This window comes from Saccopteryx leptura, chromosome 8, assembly GCF_036850995.1.
Source record: "Saccopteryx leptura isolate mSacLep1 chromosome 8, mSacLep1_pri_phased_curated, whole genome shotgun sequence".
NCBI classification, from domain to species: domain Eukaryota; kingdom Metazoa; phylum Chordata; class Mammalia; order Chiroptera; family Emballonuridae; genus Saccopteryx; species Saccopteryx leptura.
The window spans coordinates 50,042,803-50,066,306 of NC_089510.1; the positions used below are offsets into that span (position 1 = coordinate 50,042,803).

At 39.0% G+C, this 23,504-nt stretch overlaps 1 protein-coding gene across 1 annotated transcript in view; it reads left to right on the forward strand.

Moving 5' to 3' along the window:
- The window catches only part of GTF2E1 (general transcription factor IIE subunit 1), a 55,819-nt gene that overhangs the window by 2,740 nt on the left and 29,575 nt on the right, over positions 1-23,504 (forward strand). The window contains exon 2 of the mRNA XM_066347466.1: positions 1,900-2,377. Coding sequence (XP_066203563.1) covers positions 1,930-2,377 — 448 coding nt within the window. The 5' untranslated portion in view covers positions 1,900-1,929. The remainder of the gene's footprint in view (positions 1-1,899; positions 2,378-23,504) is intronic.

Below are 23,504 nucleotides of genomic sequence, written 5' to 3' on the forward strand. Positions count from 1 at the left end.
TTTAAAATATGCTGATGCCTAATCTGACCCCCTCACCCTGCAACCAGCCAAAACAAGCCCTGGGAATGGGGCCCAAGTGACTACTTTTAAATGTTCCCTAGATGATTCTACTTTACAGCCAGGGTTGAGAACCATTGGTTCCAGAATATGGAGTATGTACGGTGGGAGGTCAGGGAGGGGAATGCAATAGTAGGAAATAATATTGGAAAAGTAGGTTATTTTGACATTTGCCTGCCATTCTTTGGTCTGTTGGATGTTTCTGAAGCCATATTGTGTCTATGGTTGAGCATGTAAAAAACAAAAACAACAAAAAATTGGGTTCAGGTACAATGTGTCAATCAAATTGGAAAGAAGAACAAAATGCATCTGGTGGTATACTATGATACTACTTTGATGTTGAACTCAGGCACGTGCTTGGCTCTCTTGAGCCTTGGGAGAACAGGAAGGCTGTAGAACCACAGGTTTGGATCCAGGTGCTACTTTGTCTCTTGTGTAGTCATGCCTGAATAGTTACAATATGAAAGATATATTTTATTGTAACTAACTTCCCTTTTATTCTGTGTTACATGTAGAGCATTATATTTGCCCCACACTCATATATGTATCCATTGGTTATTTAGTAATATCTTCTAGTGTAGTTCTGTAGATATTAAAAATGTTTCTTTATAAAATGATACTAAATCTGATAGGGTTGATAACCACTGATTTTAAATAAAAGGTTCAGTAGAAACTAGTGTTAATAACAATATGATTCCCTATTGAAATATTTCAACAGTTATGTCTGTTAAAAATTTCTTTATGGTATAGGGAATTTCATTTGATACAATAATTTATGTGGATAGTTTGACCATTTTTATTTTGGGACATTAAATCATATGGAAGCTATTCTTATTAACAAGTACAGTGCTTCCTAAGCACATTATTTACATTTGCATTTATTTATTACAACAACCACATTGAGATAGTTGATATTATTATTTCTCAGAGAGGAAAGTATGTCTTGTGGTTTAAGGAATTTACTCAGGATCACACAGCTACTAAAACACAGAATGTCTAACTCTGAATTCCAAAGCCCATGCTCTTTAATAATCATGACAGTCTAGCCTGGGCCATTTTGGACTTCTAAAAGATAGCCTCTGGGTCATGACATAAGAATTGGATACAGTTAATTTGTTGTGGTAGGGGTGCAGTATTTAAGGATATCTTGGGCCTCTTTTTTTTTTTTTTTTTTAAAGGACTGTATAGTATTTACTTAATTGGTCATCAGATTTAATTTTTCAAGCTTGGTAAAGCCAACTGGATCTAAGTGTTAACCTCTTATATTTTTAACAGTAATTTTGCTAAAGACTCTACTTGGAGATGATTACTTACGTGTTTATTGACTTGCTGTGATTTTATTGTGAAAGCTTGACAGTGTAAAACATTTGAGAATCTCTTTTGGTAGAAAAATTTTACTCAAGAAATAAAGACACTAAGGATATGCTAACTACTAGTTGGAAGGTCTCCAGTATTCTCAAAGATCTATACCATTAAGAATAAATAGTGAGACTTCATTTAGTTCTTTGTGTTTTTCTTTCTGAAATAAAGTGGGCTTGATATGTATCATTCGCGTAAGTAATAAGTTAATTTTTTGAATCAAGCATACTGTAGATCATGAAAATAGCCATTTAAGAAATATGTCAAGCATTTTAGGTGTAATCTTTTATGTATTCTAGAGGAAAATCTTGTTCTCCGTTCAATGCTTAAGCATTTATAAGTTTCATAAAACAATGTTTTGAGTACCTTTATGACACTCCCAAGATTAGTGGTAGCTACCTAATGGGTTGATTATTCTAGATTTAAAATGATTACTACATCCTTATTATGCCTAGGTAATCTTCTCTTTTTTTCTGAATTCAGTACATTTAAAGTTGAAGTTTGCTGCTAAGGATGGCAGACCCAGATGTCCTCACCGAGGTTCCTGCAGCATTGAAGAGGTTAGCCAAGTATGTGATCCGGGGGTTTTATGGCATTGAGCATGCTTTGGCCTTGGACATCTTGATCCGGAACCCCTGTGTGAAAGAGGAGGATATGCTGGAGCTGCTCAAGTTTGATCGGAAGCAACTTCGATCAGTTTTGAATAATTTAAAGGGAGACAAATTCATCAAATGCAGAATGAGAGTAGAGACTGCTGCAGATGGGAAAACCACTCGCCATAACTACTACTTTATCAATTATCGTACTCTTGTTAATGTCGTAAAATATAAATTGGACCACATGAGAAGGAGAATTGAAACTGATGAGAGAGATTCCACCAACCGGGCTTCCTTCAAATGTCCTGTCTGTTTTAATACTTTTACGGATTTAGAAGCTAATCAGCTCTTTGATCCCATGACAGGTGAGACTTTTCCAGTTTATGAATCTTTTAGATAACTTTTAAAAGTAAAACATATATCCTTTTCCTTGAATTGATTCATCTAATTTTTATTTTTTATTATTTGCTTACTGATTGATTTTTTTGTTTTTAGAGAGAAACCTTGATTTGTTCCACTTCGTTGTGCATTCACTGATTGCTTGCTTCTTGTATGTGCCCTGACTGGGGGTCAAATGCGCAACCTTGGTGGATCTGGACCACGCTCTAACCTGGACAGGGCCCCCTAGTGTTTAACCCTTTGAGTAGTGAGCTTTTTTCATGGTCGCTGACCCCCAGGAGTGAGTTTTTTTTTTTCTTCAAAATATGAAATTAGTTCCAGTTACAGTTTTATTAACTTAAAATCATGTTTGTTTTGATAAGCAATTTATGGAAACAAGAATATACATTTGTCTTTTATTAATGTTGCCTTACACATTTTTAAAACAAAAATGTACAATCGTACTCTGGATGATCAGAAGGCACGAGGATGTACATGAATGTTTGTAATACTCAAAGGGGTTAAACTAATCATGCATATCATTATAAAAGTGAATGGATTGGCATGAATCATCACAGGTCTTTCTTATTCTTACTGTTCTGTTTTACTGTCATTCTACTTTTTTTTTCTTTTCTTTATTTTGTTTTAAGCTAGAAACGGGGAGAGACAGACAGACTCCCGCATGCGCCCGACCGGGATCCACCCAGCACGCCCACCAGGGGGCGACGCTCTGCCCACCAGGGGGCGATGCTCTACCCCCTCGGGGCGTCGCTCTGCCGACACCAGAGCCACTCTAGCGTCTGGGGCAGAGGCCAAGGAGCCATCCCCAGCGCCCGGGCCATCTTTGCTCCAATGGAGCCTCGGCCGCCGGAGGGGAAGAGAGAGACAGAGAGGAAGGAGAGGGGGAGGGGTGGAGAAGCAGATGGGCGCTTCTCCTGTGTGCCCTGGCCGGGAATCGAACCCGGGACTTGAACCCGGGACTTCTGCACGCCAGGCCGATGCTCTACCACTGAGCCAATCAGCCAGGGCCCTGTCATTCTACTTTTAGAAGCTCTTACAAAGCCTTTCTCCTTCACAAGGGAGTGTACTCTTCCACCCATGGCCTTCCTACCTGTGGCCTTCCCACCTTTCTCCACCCCTTATTTATAGCTACATCCTAATCTGAAGGGTTGATTTCTCTACCACTTTGAGGCTATTCTGCGCTTCCGGATGATGCTCTAACCAACCAAGCTATCAGGCCAGGACAAGGCTATTCTGGAAACTTTACTTTTGACCTCTTCATTCCGCAAATATTTGAGCACCTACTTGTGCCAGTTACTGGCAGACAGTTACAATACAGTGTATATAGATGTTTTGTCACTGGAAGATACTGTCAGGAGTACATAGCTAGGGCATCTCATCTGGAAAAGCTTCTGAAAAGCTTAAGTAACAGTTGAGACCTAAAAGATGAGAGTAAGCCAGATGAAATGAGAGGGGCACCTTTTCCAGGTTAACAAGTAGATAGATATTTAATCTCTTAGTCATTCATTAGTGGAAGAAAATTGTCAATAAGATATGTAATTTGCTTCATTTAATAATGCTAGTTTTAAGGATTTTATCAACCAGAATTTACAAAACACATTTTCTAAAAGTATATACCTAGCATTAACATGAAAAACTTTAAAATGCTGGGTTGTATGGTTATTTTATCATTTGTGAACTGGTAAATAGACTGTAGCAGTGGATCAATTTGATATTTTCGAGAGGTAAAAATCTATAGAGGCCCTGGCCGGTTGGCTCAGCGGTAGAGCGTCCGCCTGGCGTGCGGGGGACCCGGGTTCAATTCCCGGCCGGGGCACATAGGAGAAGCGCCCATTTGCTTCTCCACCCCCACCCCCTCCTTCCTCTCTGTCTCTCTCTTCCCCTCCCGCAGCCAAGGCTCCATTGGAGCAAAGATGGCCCGGGCGCTGGGGATGGCTCCTTGGCCTCTGCCCCAGGCGCTAGAGTGGCTCTGGTGTTGGCAGAGCGACGCCCCGGAGGGGGTAGAGCATCGCCCCCTGGTGGGCGTGCCGGGTGGATCCCGGTTGGGCGCATGCGGGAGTCTGTCTGACTGTCTCTCCCCGTTTCCAGCTTCGGAAAAAAAATACAAAAAAAAAGAAAAATCTATAGAAAGAGCCATTGCTATTAAGTTAGATTGTCCCTTTGTTATGGTGAATTCAGGAGTATATAGGTTACTTTTTAAATCGTAGATCTGCCTTTTAAACTATGAAAAATGTAACTGAAACTTTTACACGAAATTTTTTTTTCATAAAAAGTTACAGATTTATGTGCATGGTTAATTTTCTAACTTTTGTATGTTATGTATTGTACATTAAAATTTTTCAAAATTATTTTTAAATGGGAAATGATCTCAGTGTTAAATAAGATTATTACCCCAAAGAGCTAGTAGCCTATGACCTTTTCTTTCTTTATTTACCGTGAAGCTATCATTTTGGATGAAAAGTCATTTAAAGAATTTCCATTTGTGCTAAGTGCTTATTTTGTCTGAACCTGTTTACCTTGAACAGGCTTAACTAGGAAAGATCTTGGTTATAAGAAAATCTTAACCATCTTGAGAATAAGAATTGCTTGGGGAAATTGTAGAATATGTCTGAAGCTCTTTCAAAATAGATTGGGAAAACCTCATGATTTTTGCTGTTCACTCTAACAGTTTTCTTAAAGGAGCTCTGGGTTTTGGTTTTGTGATTCTCTGCAGATGTTGGTATTTACATGGTCCTCTTCATCACTCTTGACTGCAGTGGAAGCTGTAATCCAGTCCCTCAGAGAGGGTAACTAAAGTAATGTGCTTCTACTACATTTATGCATCATTTGATTTTTATTTAATTTCATGAAGCTTCTAAAAGGAAATTACTATTTATATATCCATATTTAGGAGTTTGATCCATGATGCTCTTTGAATTTCACCTAAGCTTAATGTCTGAATGAAGCTAGTTGTAATCAATAGGTGGGTGGCCTGTGGAAGAGATGGCCTAATATCCAAATATAGTCAGGGCTACTTGAATCAGGGAGTTGCAACAGGGTAGGTAGGACGTACCAGAACATTTTATGAAAGAGAGCTGAAATTGGAATAGTTGTTCTGTGACCAGTCTGAAGTAAGACTTTTTTTTTTTTTTTACAGAGACAGAGAGAGTCAGAGAGAGAGATAGACAGGGACAGACAGACAGGAACGGAGAGATGAGAAGCATCAATCATTAATTTTTCGTTGCGCATTGCAACACCTTAGTTGTTCACTGATTGCTTTCTCATATGTGCCTTGATCGCAGGCCTTCAGCAGACCGAGTAACCCCTTGCTCGAGCCAGTGACCCTGGGCCCAAGCTGGTGAGTTTTTGCTCAAACCAGATGAGCCCGCGCTCAAGCTGGCGACCTCGGGGTCTCGAACCTGGGTCCTCGGCATCCCAGTCCGACACTCTATCCACTGTGCCACTGCCTGGGCAGGCTGAAATAAGACTTTTTAATGTGAAGATTATGATTAGCATGAAAGTGGAAAGAAGGGGTTTGACGACAACTAAAATAAGTCATATTAACCTTGGTATTACTTGGGGGGGCGGGGGGGAGTGCCCTGGAGAATGTTCTTGCCTTTTGATTATAATTTGGCTTTTCCTTTGAACTTCCCTTTAAGAAGAGAATGTATTGATTGGGTGATATGAGACCCAGTCTTGTCAGTTTTGTTTTGTTTCTCACTATTCATACTTGATAACCTCCTGTGGTTTATACAGGAGTTTCCCTTTTGAAACTTTTTCTCTCTGCTCCCTGTTTTGCTCAGTATTCATTCTCTTTCCTCTCATTTTCCAGAAGATGGGAAATAAATATTTGGTATGTTTATCAGAGGAGGAGGAGGGGACTTCTTCTGCTGTAATATAAGGCTTTCTTTGAATTAATAGATTACAGTTTTCATTCTGTGTCCAGTATGTGCAGTCTTGTACAAAGCTATTCTGTTTCCTGTTTGCTGTTGAAGATTAACAATATTTCTGACCAGATGATGAGGGGGTATCTGATGGGCCATCTCCATTCCCATCTTACAGTTACTAGGCAGAACGGTTACATTAGCGAATAGGAGGTATTCAGGAGTTAGAGCTGAAGCCTTCTATTACTGATCCCCTGATAAAAGTTCTTAAGTCAAAGGTACGGGCTGCTCTCTGACACTGGATGGTAGTAGTGACTCCTAGATGAGTGTCTGGAAATGCTGGGCTCAGGAAACTCTGAGTCAAGCAAGAATAACATTTTATCAAGGTTAATTCATACATTAGCCAGAGATCTTCCTACTTCAGTTTATAGCTTTCCCCTCTCTTTTCTCTTAAAAAAAAAATTATAGGTTTTCTCCATACTTTCCATTTTGGTTTTGCCTTAGGTGTTCGAGTTCAATTCTTTCCTGATGCTTAATGGTTTTATGTGTGAAGTAATAGAAAAATATATATTGGTCTCTGCCCAGTTCCTTGGACAGATCTCCTAAAACCCTTGTAATTTCTTAAGTGATAATAGCACTGGAGCATCTCTTGTGCTGTTTGGTCTCTGACCCGTTTCTGACATAGGGCTCATGAAAAGAGGCCTGGGTGATAGAACTGTCTTTTGTTCTAGTGAGGCAACTCTAGTGGGTTTCTGGATGAGGGCTGGTCACCGAAAGACCAAGTCATGATTAGAAGCTTGGAACTTTTATCCCTGTCCCCTCTTCTCTTGAGACAATAATCCATTACGCCTATGTGAGGAAGACGCCATGAACTCCCCGAAGTATGAGATCTGAAGAGCGTCCAAGTTGGTGAACACATGGAGGAGCTAGGAATGTGGCATGCCTGGACGGGGCATGGGAGATCTGAGCGCCTCCCACATGCTTGCCCTGCACAGCTCTTTGATCTAGTTATTCATCTGTATCCGTTATCACATCCTTTAATAAACTGGTAGACATAAGTGTTTCCTTGAATTCTGGAGCTGTTTTAGCATATTAACCGAACTCAAAGAGTGAGGATCATGGGGACCTCTGCTCTATATCCAGTTGGTCAGAAGTACAGGTGATAACCTGGGCTTGCAACTGGTTTCTGAAGTGGGGGCAGGTGAGCAGCCTTGTGGGACTGAGCCCTTAGCCTGTAGAATCTGATGCTATCTCTAGGTCAACAGTGTCAGAACTGAGCTGAATGGTAAGACACACAGCTGGTATTACAGAGAATTTCTTGGAGGGGGGTAAGACCTGCACACATTCGGTGACCAAAAGTGTCAGAAGTGAAGTATTATGTGTGACTAGTAAAGGAGACGTGGGGAAGAGACACAAATAGAGAAGAATGGGGTTTTCCCTACATAGAAAGGGGGAAAGACCACTTTTTCCGTTACAGTATATATAAATACTTATTTCATTAAAATGGAATTGCCTAGCCTTAGCCCACTGGCCCCTGGTTTCAGAAACTTGATAAGGCAAAACTAGCTCTTTTACCTCCTGAAATATCGGGGTTTTCTGTTATCAAAACAAAGGCAGTATGACATGAAATTCCTCAGATCAGCAAAGTAGCATCTTGTGGTTCATAAATGAATGGTTTTAGATTTAGTAAGCTTTCTGACCAGGTAAATAGACTTAGTAATTCTACTTCAGCAATCTCAGCCATGGTGATTTAGTTAGTGGCACTATTAAATTCAGCAACATACTTCCCCAAAAGGGCGGGGAGATTGTATTTGCTTTTTAGATGTTAAAGCTGGATAATCTGGAAATGACTATATTTTCCAATTTTTTTTTTTTTTTTTGTATTTTTCTGGAGTTGGAAACGGGGAGGCAGACAGACTCCCACATGCGCCCGACCGGGATCCACCCGGCATGCCCACCAGGGGGCGATGCTCTGCCCATCTGGGGCGTTGCTCTGCTACAACCAGAGCCATTCTAGCGCCTGAGGCAGAGGCCACAGAGCCATCCTCAGCATCCGGGCCAACTTTGCTCTAGTGGAACCTTGGCTGCGGAAGGGGAAGAGAGAGACAGAGAGGAAGGAGAAAGGGAGGGGTGGAGAAGCAGATGGGTGTTTCTCCTGTGTGCCCTGGCCGGGAATCGAACCTGGGACTCCTGCACGCCAGGCCGATGCTCTACCACTGAGCAAACCGGCCAGGGCCATATTTTACATTTTTAATTAAAAAATTATGCAGCCATAAAGCCAGAAAAAATTTGAAGAGAAAATATTGCCTACAAAACCACTAGCTTTTGCATATTACCTATAATTACCTATAAAAACTACTGGCTTTTATATATTACTGGTAGCCAAAAATAGTTTGTGATCTCTTGGTTCTTAATGTACCAAACTCTTATTTCTATCTAGTGTTCAAAAAATGTTTTAATAGGTGTGATTCCACCCCCACCCATTTTTTTTCCTATACGTTTTCAGCATTTTGATTTTATCTATTTTTCCAAGTGTAGATACAATGCTTGGAATCCTTGGAATTCCTGCTCCAGTTTTTTCTTAAGAATTCTCAATGGTGGGAATATTGGGTGGAAGACTATACAGTAGTTTTACGGCTTCTATAAAGGCATACATGGTGCTGTTGTTAATTGTGGATAGAATAAAACTTGTTAGGTGGTTGAATTAGAAACAGTTTGGGTGCACCTGTTACTGAAATCATCTAGCGATCTGGGGATCCTATTTTAAATAAATATCGAAATAAATTTATAAAAAGGGAATCTTGTAAGTGTGTAAAATTTTAGGACTAAGAAGTTAGAGATTATTTTGTCCATTTTGCCTCATCTGATTATGTGGGGGTGCATGTATACACGCCTGTGCTGTGCTGTGCTGTAGGGTTTGGAGTGTTCTTACAAAGTATAAATAAGCCTAGGGCTGTGTAAATTCTAGGACACTTTAGGTTGAATATTAGGGGGAAATCTGATAGCTTTCATGGAGATTCAGCTTGTTTTGTGTAGCTCCATAAAAATGATGTAGAGACAAATTTTAGAATTAGTGTAAAAGAAGTCTTTAATAAGTAACTTTTTTAAAAAATTAATTTTACTAGGGTGACGTCAATAAATCAGGGTACAAATGTTCAAAGAAAACATGTCCAGGTTATCTTGTCAAACAGTTATGTTGCTTACCCATCACCCAAAGTCAGATTGTCCTCTGTCACCTTCTATCTAGTTTTCTTTGTGCCCCTCCCCCTCTCCCTTTCCCTCTCCCTATCTCCTCCCCCCCCCCCCGTAACCACCACACTCTTATCAATGTCTCTTAGTCTCGATTTTATATCCCACCTACGTATGGAATAATGCAGTTCCTGTTTTTTTCTGATTTACTTATTTCACTTAGTATAATGTTATCAAGATCCCACCATTTTGCTGTAAATGATCCGATGTCATTTCTGATGGCTGAGTAGTATTCCATAGAGTATATGTGCCACATTTTTTTCATCCAGTCATCTATTGAAGGGCTTTTTGGTTGTTTCCATGTCCTGGCCACTGTGAACAATGCTTCAATGAACATGGGGCTGCATGTGTCTTTACGTATCAATGTTTCTGAGTTTTTGGGGTATATACCCAGTAGAGGGATTGCTGGGTCATAAGGTAGTTCTATTTTCAGTTTTTTGAGAAACCACCATACTTTCTTCCATAATGATTGTACTACTTTATGTTCCCACCAACAGTGAATGAGGGTTCCTTTTTCTCCACAGCCTCTCCAACATTTGCTATTACCTGTCTTGTTAATCATAGCTAATCTAACAGGTGTGAGGTGGTATCTCATTGCAGTTTTGATTTGCATTTCTCTAATAACTAAAGAAGATGAGCATCTTTTCATATATCTGTTGGCCATTTGCATTTCTTCCTGGGAGAAGTGTCTGTTCATGTCCTCTTCCCATTTTTTTATTGGATTGTTTGTTTGTTTGTTGTTGAGTTTTAGGAGTTCTTTGTGTATTTTGGATATTAGGCCCTTATTTGAGCAGTTGTTTGAAAATATCATTTCCCATTTAGTTGGCTGTCTGTTTATTTTGTTGTCAGTTTCTCTTGCTGAGCAAAAACTTCTTAGTCTGATGTAGTGCCATTCATTAATTTTTGCCTTCACTTCTCTTGCCTTTGGAGTCAAATTCATAAAATGCTCTTTAAAACCAAGGTCCATGAGTTTAGAACCTATGTCTTCTATGTACTTAATTGTTTCAGGTCTTATATTTAGATCTTTGATCCATTTTGAATTAATATTAGTACAAGGGGACAAACTGGAGTCGAGTTTCATTCTTTTGCATGTGGCTTTCCAGTTTTCCCAGCACCATTTGTTGAAGAGGCTTTCTTTTCTCCACTGTGTGTTGCTGGCCCCTTTATCAAAAATTATTTGACCATATATATGTGGTTTTATTTCTGGACTTTCAATTCTGTTCCATTGGTCTGAGTGTCTAGTTTTCTGCCAATACCATGCTCTTTTGATTGTCATGCCTCTATAATATAGTTTGAAGTCAGGTATTGTAATGCCTCCAGCTTCATTGTTTTTCTTTAGGATTGCTATGGCTATTCAGGCTTTTTTATAGTTCTATATAAATCTGATGATTTTTTGTTCCATTTCTTTAAAAACTGTCACTGGAATTTTGATGGGAATTGCATTAAATTTGTATATTGCTTTGGGTAATATGGCCATCTCGATTATATTTATTCTTCCTAACCAAGAACAAGGAATATTCTTCCATCTCATTGTACCTTTTTCAATTTCCCTTAACAATGGTTTATAGTTTTCATTATATAAGTCCTTTACATTCTTTGTTATGTTTATTTCTGGGTATTTTATTTTTTTTGTTGCAATTGTGAAGGGGATTATTTTTTTGAGTTCATTCTCAAATGTTTCATTGTTGGCATATAGAAAGGCTAAAGACTTTTGTATGTTAATTTTGTATCCTGCGACCTTACTGTATTGGATTATTGTTTCTAGTAGTCTTTTTGTGGATTCTTTGGGGTTTTCGATGTATAGGATCATATCATCTGCAAAAAGTGATACCTTTACTTCTTCTTTTCTGATATGGATGCCTTTTATTTCTTTGTCTTGTCTGATTGCTCTGGCTAGAACCTCTAGTACCACATTAAATAAGAGTGGAGAGAGTGGACAACCCTGTCTTGTTCCTGATTTAAGGGGGAAAGCCTTCAGTTTTGTGCCATTTAATATGATGATAGCTGATGGTTTATCATATATGGCCTTTATCATGTTGAGATATTTTCCTTCTATACCCATTTTGTTGAGAGTCTTAAACATAAAATTGTGTTGTATTTTATCGAATGCCTTTTCTGCATCTATTGATAAGATCATGTGGTTTTTGTTCTTTGTTTTGTTGATATGGTGTATTACGTTAACCGTTTTATGTTCTTCAATTTTTTGGAAGACTTTGAGTAGAATAGGAACCAAGTCTTCTTTGAATGTTTGATAAAATTCGCTGGTATAGCCGTCAGGGCCTGGACTTTTATTTTGGGGGAGGTTTTTAATGTATTTTTCTATTTCTTCTCTACTAATAGGTCTGTTTAGGCTTTCTGCTTCTTCTTGACTCAGTCTAGGAAGGTTGTATTGTTCTAGGAATTTATCCATTTCTTCTAGGTTGTTGAATTTAGTGGCATAAAGTTTTTCATAGTATTCTACAATTATTTTTTGTGTATCTACGATGTCTGTGGTGATTTCTCCTCTTTCATTTTGGATTTTGTTTATATGAGTTCTTTCTCTTTTTTCCTTGGTAAGTCTTGCCAGGGGTTTGTCAATTTTGTTGATCTTTTCAAAGAACCAGCTCCTTGTTCTATTAATTTTTTCTATAGTTTTTCTGTTCTTTATTTCATTTATTTCTGCTTTGATTTTTATTATCTCCTTTCTTCGGCTGGTTTTGGGTTGTCTTTGTTCTTCTTTTTCTAGTTCCTTAAGGTGTGAAGTTAAGTCGTTCACTTGGGCTCTCTCTTGTTTGTTCATATAGGCCTGAAGTGATATGAACTTCCCTCTTATCACTGCTTTTGCTGCATCCCATAGATTCTGATATGTCGTATTGTCATTTTCATTTGTCTGTATATATCTTTTGATCTCTGCGCTTATTTCTTCTTTGACCCATTCATTTTTTAAAAGTATGTTGTTTAGTTTCCACATTTTTGTGGGGTTTTTTTCCTCCTTTTTGCAGTTGAATTCTAGTTTCAAGGCTTTATGATCAGAAAATATGCTTGGTACAACTTTGATTTTTCTGAATTTGCTGATGTTGTTTTTGTGGCCCAACATATGGTCAATTCTTGAGAATGTTCCATGTACACTGGAGAAAAATGTATACTCTGTCACTTTGGGATGGAATGTCCTGTAGATGTCTATCATATCCAGGTGCTCGAGTGTTTTGTTTAAGGCCAATATATCTTTATTGATTCTCTGTTTGGATGACCGATCTAGAGCCGTCAGCGGTGTATTGACGTCTCCAAGTATGATTGTATTTTTGTCAGTTTTTGTTTTTAGGTCAATAAGTAGCTGTCTTATATATTTTGGTGCTGCTTGGTTTGGTGGATATATATTAAGAATTGTTATGTCTTCTTGATTCAGTGTCCCCTTAATCATTACGAAATGACCATTTTTGTCTCTGAGTACTTTTGCTGTCTTGTAGTCAGCCTTATCAGATATGAGTATTGCTATGCCTGCTTTTTTTGGATGTTATTTGCTTGGAGTATTGTTTTCCAGCCTTTCACTTTGAATTTCTTTTTATCCTTGTTGCTTAGATGAGTTTCTTGTAGGCAGCATACCATTGGATTTTCTTTTTAATCTATTCTGCTACTCTGTGCCTTTTTATTGGTGAGTTCAATCTGTTTACATTTAGTGTAATTATTGACACTTGTGAGTTCCCTATTGCCATTTTATATATTGCTTTCTGTTAGTTTTGTGTCTTGTTTGATCCTTCTCTTTCATTTTTCTATCTTTTGTTTTTATTTGGTTGTATTTTATACATCTTTCCTTTGTTGCTATCTTTTTTAAATCATGTGCTTCTGTGGTGGTTTTTTCAATGGTGGTTACCATTAAGTAATGAAAAGGGTTCCCACCCTGTTCATTGTAGTGCACTATCTTGTGAGTACTTTTGCACGCTATCATCCTTTGCTACTGTTAATCTCCATCCTCTCCCCCCCCCCCTTTTTTGTTATTGTCACAGTTTAACTTTAGTTTTATTCTGTTCTTGGTGGAGCTTTTACTTGTGATTTTGTTTTGTTTTTTTTTTGTTCTTTGTATCTAGTTGTAGAACCCCCTTTAGTAATTCCTGGAGTGGGGGTTTTCTGATGATAAATTCCCTCATCTTTTCTGTATCTGTGAATGATTTTATTACTCCTTCGTATTTGAAGGATAGCTTTGATGGGTATAGTATTTGTGGCTGAAAATTCCTCTCTTTCAGGACTTTAAATATTAGGGTCCATTCTCTTCTAGGTTGTAGAGTTTCTGTTGAGAAATCTGGTGATAATCTAATGGGCCTTCCTTTATATGTTGTATTCTTCTTTTGTCTGGCTGCCTTGAAATTTTTTCTTTGTCATTGGTTTGTGCCAATTTCATTATGATGTGCCTTGGAGTAGGTTTGTTAGGGTTAAGAAAACTCGGAGTTCTGTTTGCTTCTTGAATTTGAGGCTTTAATTCTTTCCACAGGCTTGGGAAGTTCTCATTTATTATTTGTTTGAATATGTTCTCCATTCCATTTTCTCTCTCTTCTCCCTCTGATATACCTATTATTCTTATGTTATTCTTTTTGATGGAGTCAGACAATTCCTCCAGGGCTATCTCATTTTTTTTTTAATTTTTGAGTCTCTTTCTTCTTCCCTCTGTTGTGCATCAAGTTGCTTGTCTTCTATTTCACTAATCCTACCTTCTATCTGGTCTGTTCTATTAGCTAAGCTTGTTACCTCGTTTTTCAGCTCGTGAATTGAGGTTTTCATGTCTGTTTGATTTGTTTTTATAGTTTCATTTTCCTTGGAAATATATTCTTTGTGTTCATTGAGTTGTTTTCTGAGCTCCCTAAATTGCCTTTCTGTGTTTTCTTGTATATCTCTGAGTATTTTTAGGATTTCTGTTTTAAATTCTCTGTCATTTAGCTCCAAGGTTTCTAATGTATTAAGTTTTTTCTCCATAGATTTTCCTCATCTATCTGTGTTACCTCTCTTTCTTTTGTATCCATGATGTTTGATTTCCTCTTCCTTAATGGCATCTGAGGTTGGTTTTGTTGATAGTATTAATGAGAATTAATAAAGAATAAAAAGTTACAGAAATAAAAATAAAAAATAAAAAAGAATTTAAAAAAAATTAAAAATTAAAAAAAATTATTCCCCACCCGCTTTTTTTCCTCTCCTCTCCTCTCCCCTCCTTCTTGAGAAAATCTTGTGGTGAACTGTGAATTATATTGTGCTAAATAGAACAAACAATACCTATAATGGAGGGCCTGAGTTGGGGAGAAGTAATAAAGGGGTAAAAAAAGGGAGTATGGACCCACAAAATGCAGAAAAGGAAAAAATTTGGGTCAAGAATAAAATGATTTGCTTTTAGGTGTTGGTTGACTGAGAGATATAATAAGAGGGATAAGAGGGAAACAGGAAAAAGGGGGGAAAATTAAAAAATTACTATTGTATTTAGTAGAACAAGAACTAGATAAAATGGAGAGCCAGGGTTGGGAGCACTGTTAGTGAGTTAAAAAAGCGAAGTAAAAAAACCCCAAAATGCCACACACATAAGTTTGAGTCCCAGATAAGATATTGTTCGTTATTGAGGTTTGAATGAGAGGAGACATAAAGCATAAAGGAAGAAACTAATATAGAGGGAGAAAAGAAAGAGAAGAGAGAAAAAAAAGAGGGAACCACTAAAAGAAAAAAAAAGAAAAAAACAGAGAGAGAGAGAGAGAGTTAAGGGTTTTGGAGTGGAACCCTCATAGAGAGAAAGGAAGAAGAAAGAAAAGATAATGGAAGATGTAACACTTATGGGTAGTGTAGTTCAAGGAGAGGAGAGAGTAAGACCGGCAGAGAATTAAACAACCAAATTGGAAGAGGAAAAAAATAATCAAGACATGAAGATAAGAGAAACAAACGAACAAATATAATAAAATGGGATAGGTTATAAAGTCTGTGGATTATTCTTGATTTTGAGAGGTTATCTTCTTGCTTTTTCTTTTCTCTCCCTCTTCCTGGTCGGTGACTCTGTACCCCGGGTTCTGCCCCTGTGGCACGCTTAGGTAGAGATTTGCAGTTGATAAGTCTCTATGGCTGGGGTCCCCAAACTTTTTACACAGGGGGCCAGTTCATTGTCCCTCAGACCGTTGGAGGGCTGGACTATAAAAAAAAATTATGAACAAATCCCTATGCACACTGCACATATCTTATTTTAAAGTAAAAAAACAAATGGGAACAAATACAATATTTAAAATAAAGAACAAGTAAATTTAAATCAACAAACTGACCAGTATTTCAATGGGAACTATGCTCCTCTCACTGACCACCAATGAACGAGGTGCCTCTTCCGGAAGTGGGGCGGGGGCTGGATAAATGGCCTCAGGGGGCCGCATGCGGCCCACGGGTCATAGTTTGGGGACCCCTGCTCTATGGCGATGTCATATATTGGGCTTCAGTCTCGTTGGCAGTCGAGGCTCATTAGCAATTGTAGGCTCCGACAGTGAGAGAGTTCATGTTCCTGGAGCCTCTCTCCTAGTCTTTCCTTCCTGAATTAGTAGCCTGATAATCTAGCTTTGGGGTTGCTGCTTCCTCTGCCTGGAGAGCAAGAGGCTCCAAGAGCTGGCAAATCCCCACTCTGTTCCCACTCCGCGCAGGGCTCTGGGTAGGGCTCTATCAGTCAGAGCTGCTAGCATAATCAGGCGGGGCTTCCACCCACACAAAGACCTCTGACTCTGCCCCTCTGTTCGGTAACACAGGCAGGCGCCAACTCCCGGGGCACTTGGAGGAATCTCTCGCTCACTATCTGCGCGTGCAGACCGGGATATGGAACAGGCCGCCTCTCACTCCGAATGAGACCCCCGCCCGCACGGAGAAGTTCCAGCATTGGAATTAGCTCTCGCTCCCTCCCTGTGTGTGGCTTTTTCAGGGTGCTGGGGTGGCCCCGAGATTCTGCTTTCGGCCCACACAAAGGCCCCGACTCTGCCCCTCTGTGGGGTAACACGGGCGCCCACTCCCGGGGCTCTAGGAGGAATCTCTCGCCCACTATCTGCACACGCTGACCAGGACATCAGGACAAATGGCTGTCCCAAGCCCCTTTCTTTGTCTGGATTTGGCGCAAGCGTTAGCTTGTATTGACTGGGTTGCCACAGGCACAGTTTTTCCTCGGCTTGGATCTCTGTGCCACAGCCTGGTTTGGCTGTTTGTGCTGCGGCCTGGATCTATTCACCCCCTTTGCCTGCCTTAGTTCCTATACTCTCAGTCCCCAGTGAAAGAAGCCCTTATTTAGGTTAGTGAGGAAGGTGGAGTGTTCCTTACTCCTTATTTCCTTCAGGATTTGATGATATATTTAGCCAATTTTTTGCTTGACCATACCTTCGTGTGTATTGCAGAACATCTGGAGGCTCCAAGGATAGATTTTTCTGTTTCTGGTTGTAGATCTTGTTGAGTTTTGGGGGAGATTTATCAGTATCGCTCCTTACAGCACCATTACTGTGACGTAATAATAAGTAACTCTTAAAATAAGTATCTAATAACTAAGTTTTAAAGATAGACAATACAAATATTCATCAATCTACGACCTATGCAACTTACGACCATTCGACTTGACAACCACAATCGCTAGCCACGACTGCTCCACGTCTGGCAGCGCAAGCATTGCCCAGCTGGGCGTACGACAGTGCGGACCAGCTTCTGGCAGCACTACCATCTCCACGTGCCACCATTTCAACTGTTATCCCGGACTCGGTACAGCAATTTGTGTTTTGTGTCTTGGATATTTTTCATCAAACCCCTCCCAAGATGTCTACCAAGAGGAAATTGTCTTTGCAAATATTAAACCAGTTGTACTGGTAATGCAGTGTTTTACTTATACCTGACGAATGTAAAAATAAGAAACAAAATGGTGTAGAGATGATACAAATGGCATAAAATGAACAAAGAAAATTATGATATATAACAATAATGAAAGAAAATTATGATACAATATGACTTAAAGATTTTTTTTATTAAAGATATAACTTATTTATTTATTTATTCATTCATTTTAGAGAGGAGAGGGAGAGACAGAGAGACAGAGAGAAGAGAGACAGAGAGAGAGAAGGGGGGGAGGAGCTGGAAGCATCAACTCCCATATGTGCCTTGACCAGGCAAGCCCAGGGTTTCAAACCGGCAACCTCAGCATTTCCAGGTCGACGCTTTATCCACTGCGCCACCACAGGTCAGGCCGACTTAAAGATTTTTATAACATCATTTCACAGTACTGTACATATAGCCTACTCAACTTACGACCAAATCATGTTACGACCAGTCTGTCGGATCCAATCATGGTCCTAAGTTGAGCACTAGCTGTAATGGGAATTGTTGGAGTCCTAGTGGTTAGTTCTGAGTCACTCAGAATGTTCAAGCAAACTTCATATCTACTTGAGATATTCATGTATAAATTTCGGATTAAATCAGGACTCCCTTCCTGCCTTGTACTACATGCAAAGCTTTTTGTTTATAGACAGATCAGTTTTCTTATTAAAATTCCTCTTCAATTCCCTTAATCTAACATTTTTAGACTTAACAGTCCTATATTTATGAGACTTTTAAAGATTTATTAGTGTTTATCTTTACAGAGCAGGCTACGTTTTCTTGTCTTCATCTCTTTCTACTTAAGACAGGAGATGTCCTATAAAAGCAATGTTTTTAATTCCTGAACTGCTAAAAACACAAGCAAATAGAAAAAATTTTTTCTAGGATTATTTTGCTTAATTGCTGAGTTGTAATCTTGCCCAGGATGGGTTCATTAAACCATGATTCTAGAAAGCTTAAAGGTATGGATTTTGGGGGAAGGGGGGTGATTATTAGAACAAGTTAAAAAATAAAAGCAAGTATGGAAAGAAGAAACAAATGTCTTACCTCTTTTATTCCCCACCACCCAAAAAATACCCTTTAGGTCGGATTCTTAAAAAGTTTTTGTTGTGTTTGGGCTTGCAGATTTAAGAGCTTTTTTTAAAAAAGTCATTTACGTTTTCTTTTTTGTGTTTTGATCCTGATTATATAGGAACTAATTTACTTGTGAGTTCATTTTAGTTTTGATGCTGGCATACAGTATTCTATTGATTGCCATTTTTCAAGTATTCGTATCAAAACCACAGACTTTTTGCCTGCTCACTGCATGTTGAGATGAATTTGATTTAGGTCTAATTTATAGAATTTATTGTTAGCCTTAGTATTCACCCAAGTACCATACTTAAAAATGTTGTTTTCCCTCCCAGGCATAGTATATTTTCCTTTTATAAGAAGAGTTACAGAATTAGAAATGATGCATGATTAGACCAAATCCAGATGTGTCCATTTAAGGGAGGACAGAGGCCAATTTCATTGTTAAATTGAGTTTGGAGTGTGTGATGTGTTATTGTGTATGTCATTAATATATTTGAGATCTTCTGAATTTGAAAATATATTAAACCTGCTTATTTTTTTTCCTTTTGCAGGCAAATGAATGATTATTTTACAGAGATAGGTGTTCTGTAGTGACTTGTTAAAGGATGATTTTTTTTCAGTCCTTTTTATTATAGGTAAAATAGTATAAATACATAACTATGTACCTGTCCTATCTGTTAGCATTTTATAATAGTAATTCCTTATTTTTCCCCCTTTTATTGAATTTATTGGGGTGACACTGGTTAACAAAATTATACAGGTTCCAGGTGCACAATTCTACAACACATCAGTACACTGAATTGTGTTCAGTGCACCAAGTCAAGTCTCCGTTCATTACTATTATCCCCCCAAACCCTTCTTTACCTCCGCCCAGTTCCCTCCCAATAGCAATTCCTTTTTCCATACATTTCCCTGTGCCCAATTTTTATTTATTTGTTTATTTATTTTGGAGGGACAGACAGGGAGGAAGGGAGAGAAATGAGAAGCATTAAGTCATACAACTAGTGCTCGACTTACGACCACCATTGGTTCCGACAGACTGTTCATAACACGATTTGGTCGTAAGTTGAGTAGGCTATATGTACAGTACTATGAAATGATGTTATAAAAATCTTTGTCATATTTTATCATAATTTTCTTTCATTATTGTTATATATCATAATTTTCTTTGTTCATTTTATGCCATTTGTATCATCTCTGCACCATTTTGTTTCTTATTTTTACATTCGTCAGGTTTAAGTAAAACACTGCTTACCAGTACAACTGGTTTAATATTTACAAAGACAATTTCCTCTTGGTAGACATCTTGGGAGGGATTTGATGAAAAATATCCAAGACACAAAACACAAATTGCTGTACCGAGTCCGGGATAACAGTTGAAATGGTGCACAAGGAGATGGTAGTGCTGCTGGAAGCTGGTCCGCACTGTCGTACGCCCAGCTGGGCAATGCTTGCGCTGCCAGACGTGGAGCAGTCGTGGCTAGCGATTGTGGTCGTCAAGTCGAATGGTCGTAAGTTGCATACGTTGTAAGTCGATCAATATTTGTAGTTGTGGCACTTTTGTTGTTTGTTGTTTATTGATTGCTTCTTACACGTGCCTTCACCAGGGGGCTCCCGTCAAGCCAGTGACCTTGGGCTTTAAGCCAGCGACCATTGGGCTCAAGCCGTTGACCATAGGATTGTGTCTTGATCCCGTGCTCAAGCCAGCAGCCCTGTGCTCAAACCAGATAAGCGCACACTCAAGCCAGCAACGTTTGGGTTTCGAACATGGGACCTCAGCGTCCCAGGTTAACGCTATTCACACCGTGCCACCATTGGTCAGGATCCCCTTGCCCAATAAGACTGAAGAAATATGTTTTATCAAATGAAGTTTGTGAATTAGAATAAAAAGTGACTTTTTGAGACTAGCATTTTATTATATATGTGTCTGAACATTTTGAGTTATGAAAGTTATAACAAAGGACTTGATAATGCTTTTTAAAAATTTTAAAAAGACTTTATTGATTGATTTTAGAGAGAGAAAAGAGAGAGAGAGAGAGAAAAGGGGGGATGGGATGGAGCAGGAAGCAACAACTTGTAATAGTTGCTTCTTGTATGTGCCTTGATCCGACAAGCCCCAGGTTTTGAACTTGTGACCTCAGCATTCCAGATCGATGCTCTATCCACTGCACCACCACAGGTCAGGCAACTTGATAGCACTTTCAAAGAATAGCCCAAGAATGACTGTATAACTTATTTGTATTAGTTAAGAGGGAGTTGGGTAGTTTTAGTCAAAATAACATTTGTTTTCTTCTAAAAAGACGTAACTAATATGTGAGTGTAAATTTAGAAAAATCTGTAAAATCAAATGGCAAACCTAATTTTTCCTCTCTATACTCTGCCATTCAACCCAATTCCCACTCTCACCATCTTCCAAAGTATTAACAGCTATTATGTTTTAGTTATCCTTCCAGTTCCTTCACTTATATCCTCAACCCTCTCAACACCAGCTGCCGCCCCCAAGCCCTTTTGAAATCTAAGAAAGCAAAGTGATCCTTATTGAGTATTTTGTTGTTTTAACAGCTTATGGTTATTAGTGCTTGGCCAACTTCTGAGAGTATTGTCAGGGTTTTTTTAGAGCACTTATATTGGGTCCTTTTGCATAGTCAGTATATTCAGTTAACCTGTTATTTCCAGAAGGTGTTTTTTTTTTTCCTTTTTTCTCACTTAAAGCAATGGTTATAAGAGAGTTAAGTGACAGTGTATTAGGATTTCAGAGCCCTGACTTCTAATCTTGGGCTATATTAGTAACTATTAGCTTGGGCAAACCCATTAATCATTCTAGGCCTTTTTTTAGCATGTATAAAATGTTCAGTCTATTCTTTACCATATACAGTTTTTTCAACTCTAATTTCATAACACCCTTTGATTCAAAAATAGTTGACATTTTAAAAGTATAAAGGGGCTTGGGCTTGTTTTATCACTGCTCTTAGAAGATGATGTTAGTGAATTTTGGTTAATCTGAAAGTCTTGGTTAAGAATTGAAACTTGTGATAGTAGTGTTGATCCAAAAAAAAAAATGCTGTTTAATTATCCCATCTTCAGAAACACATTATGACATAGTGGAACATCATACTTACAATTTTTTGGCTGTCGTGTTTTTCTAAGCTCCCCAGTTCACTCCCTTTCCCCATATATGCACAGTGTATAAAATATTCAGTGGGAGGGGAAACAGTGTCCACCTATGCTGCCTGAGGTATATGTGGTGGTTGGATTTTTACAGTGTTGTAAAATTAATCCCATGTGTTAGTGATATGTCTTGAAATTTTAATTTCTTCGTTATCTTACTAAAATCCCAGGAGATTTAATTCTTCATTTTAACATGGAACTGTTAATCTTTTGTTTTATTACTTTTTCTTGGAAGCTTTTCAAATGAGGGTGAGTTTATTCAAAGTTTTTTTCATAGGCTTGTCCAGAGAATTATCTAAGCCATTATCGCTAGATTAGACTTTGCATTACTCTCAGCTTTCTGTCTTGCACAGCAGCCACTGACCCTTCTAAAAAGCACGTCGGGTTATGTCACTCTTTTTTTCAAAATCCTCCAAAGGCTTTTCCCCTCACTCAGGAAAGTCAGAGTACTTAACAGAACTTGTACGGTCTTTGGTCTACCTTTACTTCTCATTTTAGAGGCTTTATTTCTACCACACTTCCATCTTCACTCCACAACAGCCTCATTGACCATCTTATTTCTGTCTTGCATGCAGCAGACATGCCTTCACTTTCCTTGCCTTTTTACATGCTGTTTCCTCTTCCCCAAATGTCCCCATGACTGGTCTTTACTCACTCATTGCTGTATCAGAGAGGCTATCCCTGAGTTTCCTAGAGTAATATCCCTTTATTTTTCTTTTTTTTTTTAATTCAGTGAGAGGAGGGGAGGCAGAGACAGACTTCTGCATGTGCCCTGACAAGGATCCATCTGGCACGCCCCCTAGGGGGGTGATCGATCCTCTCCTGCTTGAGTAGATGCTCTACCCATCTGGGGCATTGCTCTGTTGCTCAGCAACCAAGCTCTACTTAGCACCAGAGACAGAAGCCCTGGACCCATATTCAGCACCGGGGTACCCATCTTCACCCACTTGCTCCAACTGAGCCACGGCTGTAGGAGTGGGAGAGAAAGAGAGGGAGAGAGAGAGAGAGAGAGAGAGAGAGAGAGAGAGAGAGAGAGAGACAAGATGGGGAGAGGTAGAGAAGCAGATGGGCGCTTCTTCGCTGTGCCCAGACCAGGAATTGAACCTGGGACATGCACATGCTGGGCTAATGCTCTACCGCTGAACCAACTGGCCAGGGTCAGAGCAATGTCCCCTTCTATCATCCTCCTTTTTCTTTCTCCTCTTTCCCTGCTTTGTTTTTCTTTTTATACTTATCAACACCTGATGTTATTTTGTGACTTAACTACTCCCCACTGTCATGTGTGTTCCACAAAAGTGGCTCAGGAGATGATTGGCTGGACTTAGTGAGGCAGAAATCCTTAGTGGTGGGAAATCCTTGGGACATCAGTCTCACTGTGCCCGGGGGAGGGTCTGCAGCAGCAGACATTTAATCCTCCGTGTTCCTTAGCCAGCTTGAGGACTTGACTGCACCGTGACTGCCACTGCAGCACCTGTCCGTGTCAAAGGCTTATTTTGATTTGTTTTTTTGTAGGAAAATGGCTGAATAATATTCCATTTGCAACTAATACCTTTGACAAATTTTTGATAGTGAATTCTGGACATTAGCTGATAACACACTGCTCACAAAAATTAGGGGATATTTTATCGCTTCATATTTATTTTTGAAATATCCTCTAATTTTTGTGAGCAGTATATATACCTGAGGGAAGAGGGAGAAATACAGCCCTAAATTGGGGAATTGACTCATACTGTGCTTTTTGCCCAATTATAAAGTTCCAAAGCATTTTCCTCTTTTTAAACTAAGGAGCATTTCATTTCTTACCTCATTGTGGAGGGGCATGGACTTTCATTAGAAGCAGCCTGAGTCATGTAATTGAGACATCCATACACTACAGACTAGACAGCCTGCAAACATAGTTTGGAAATATCTATTT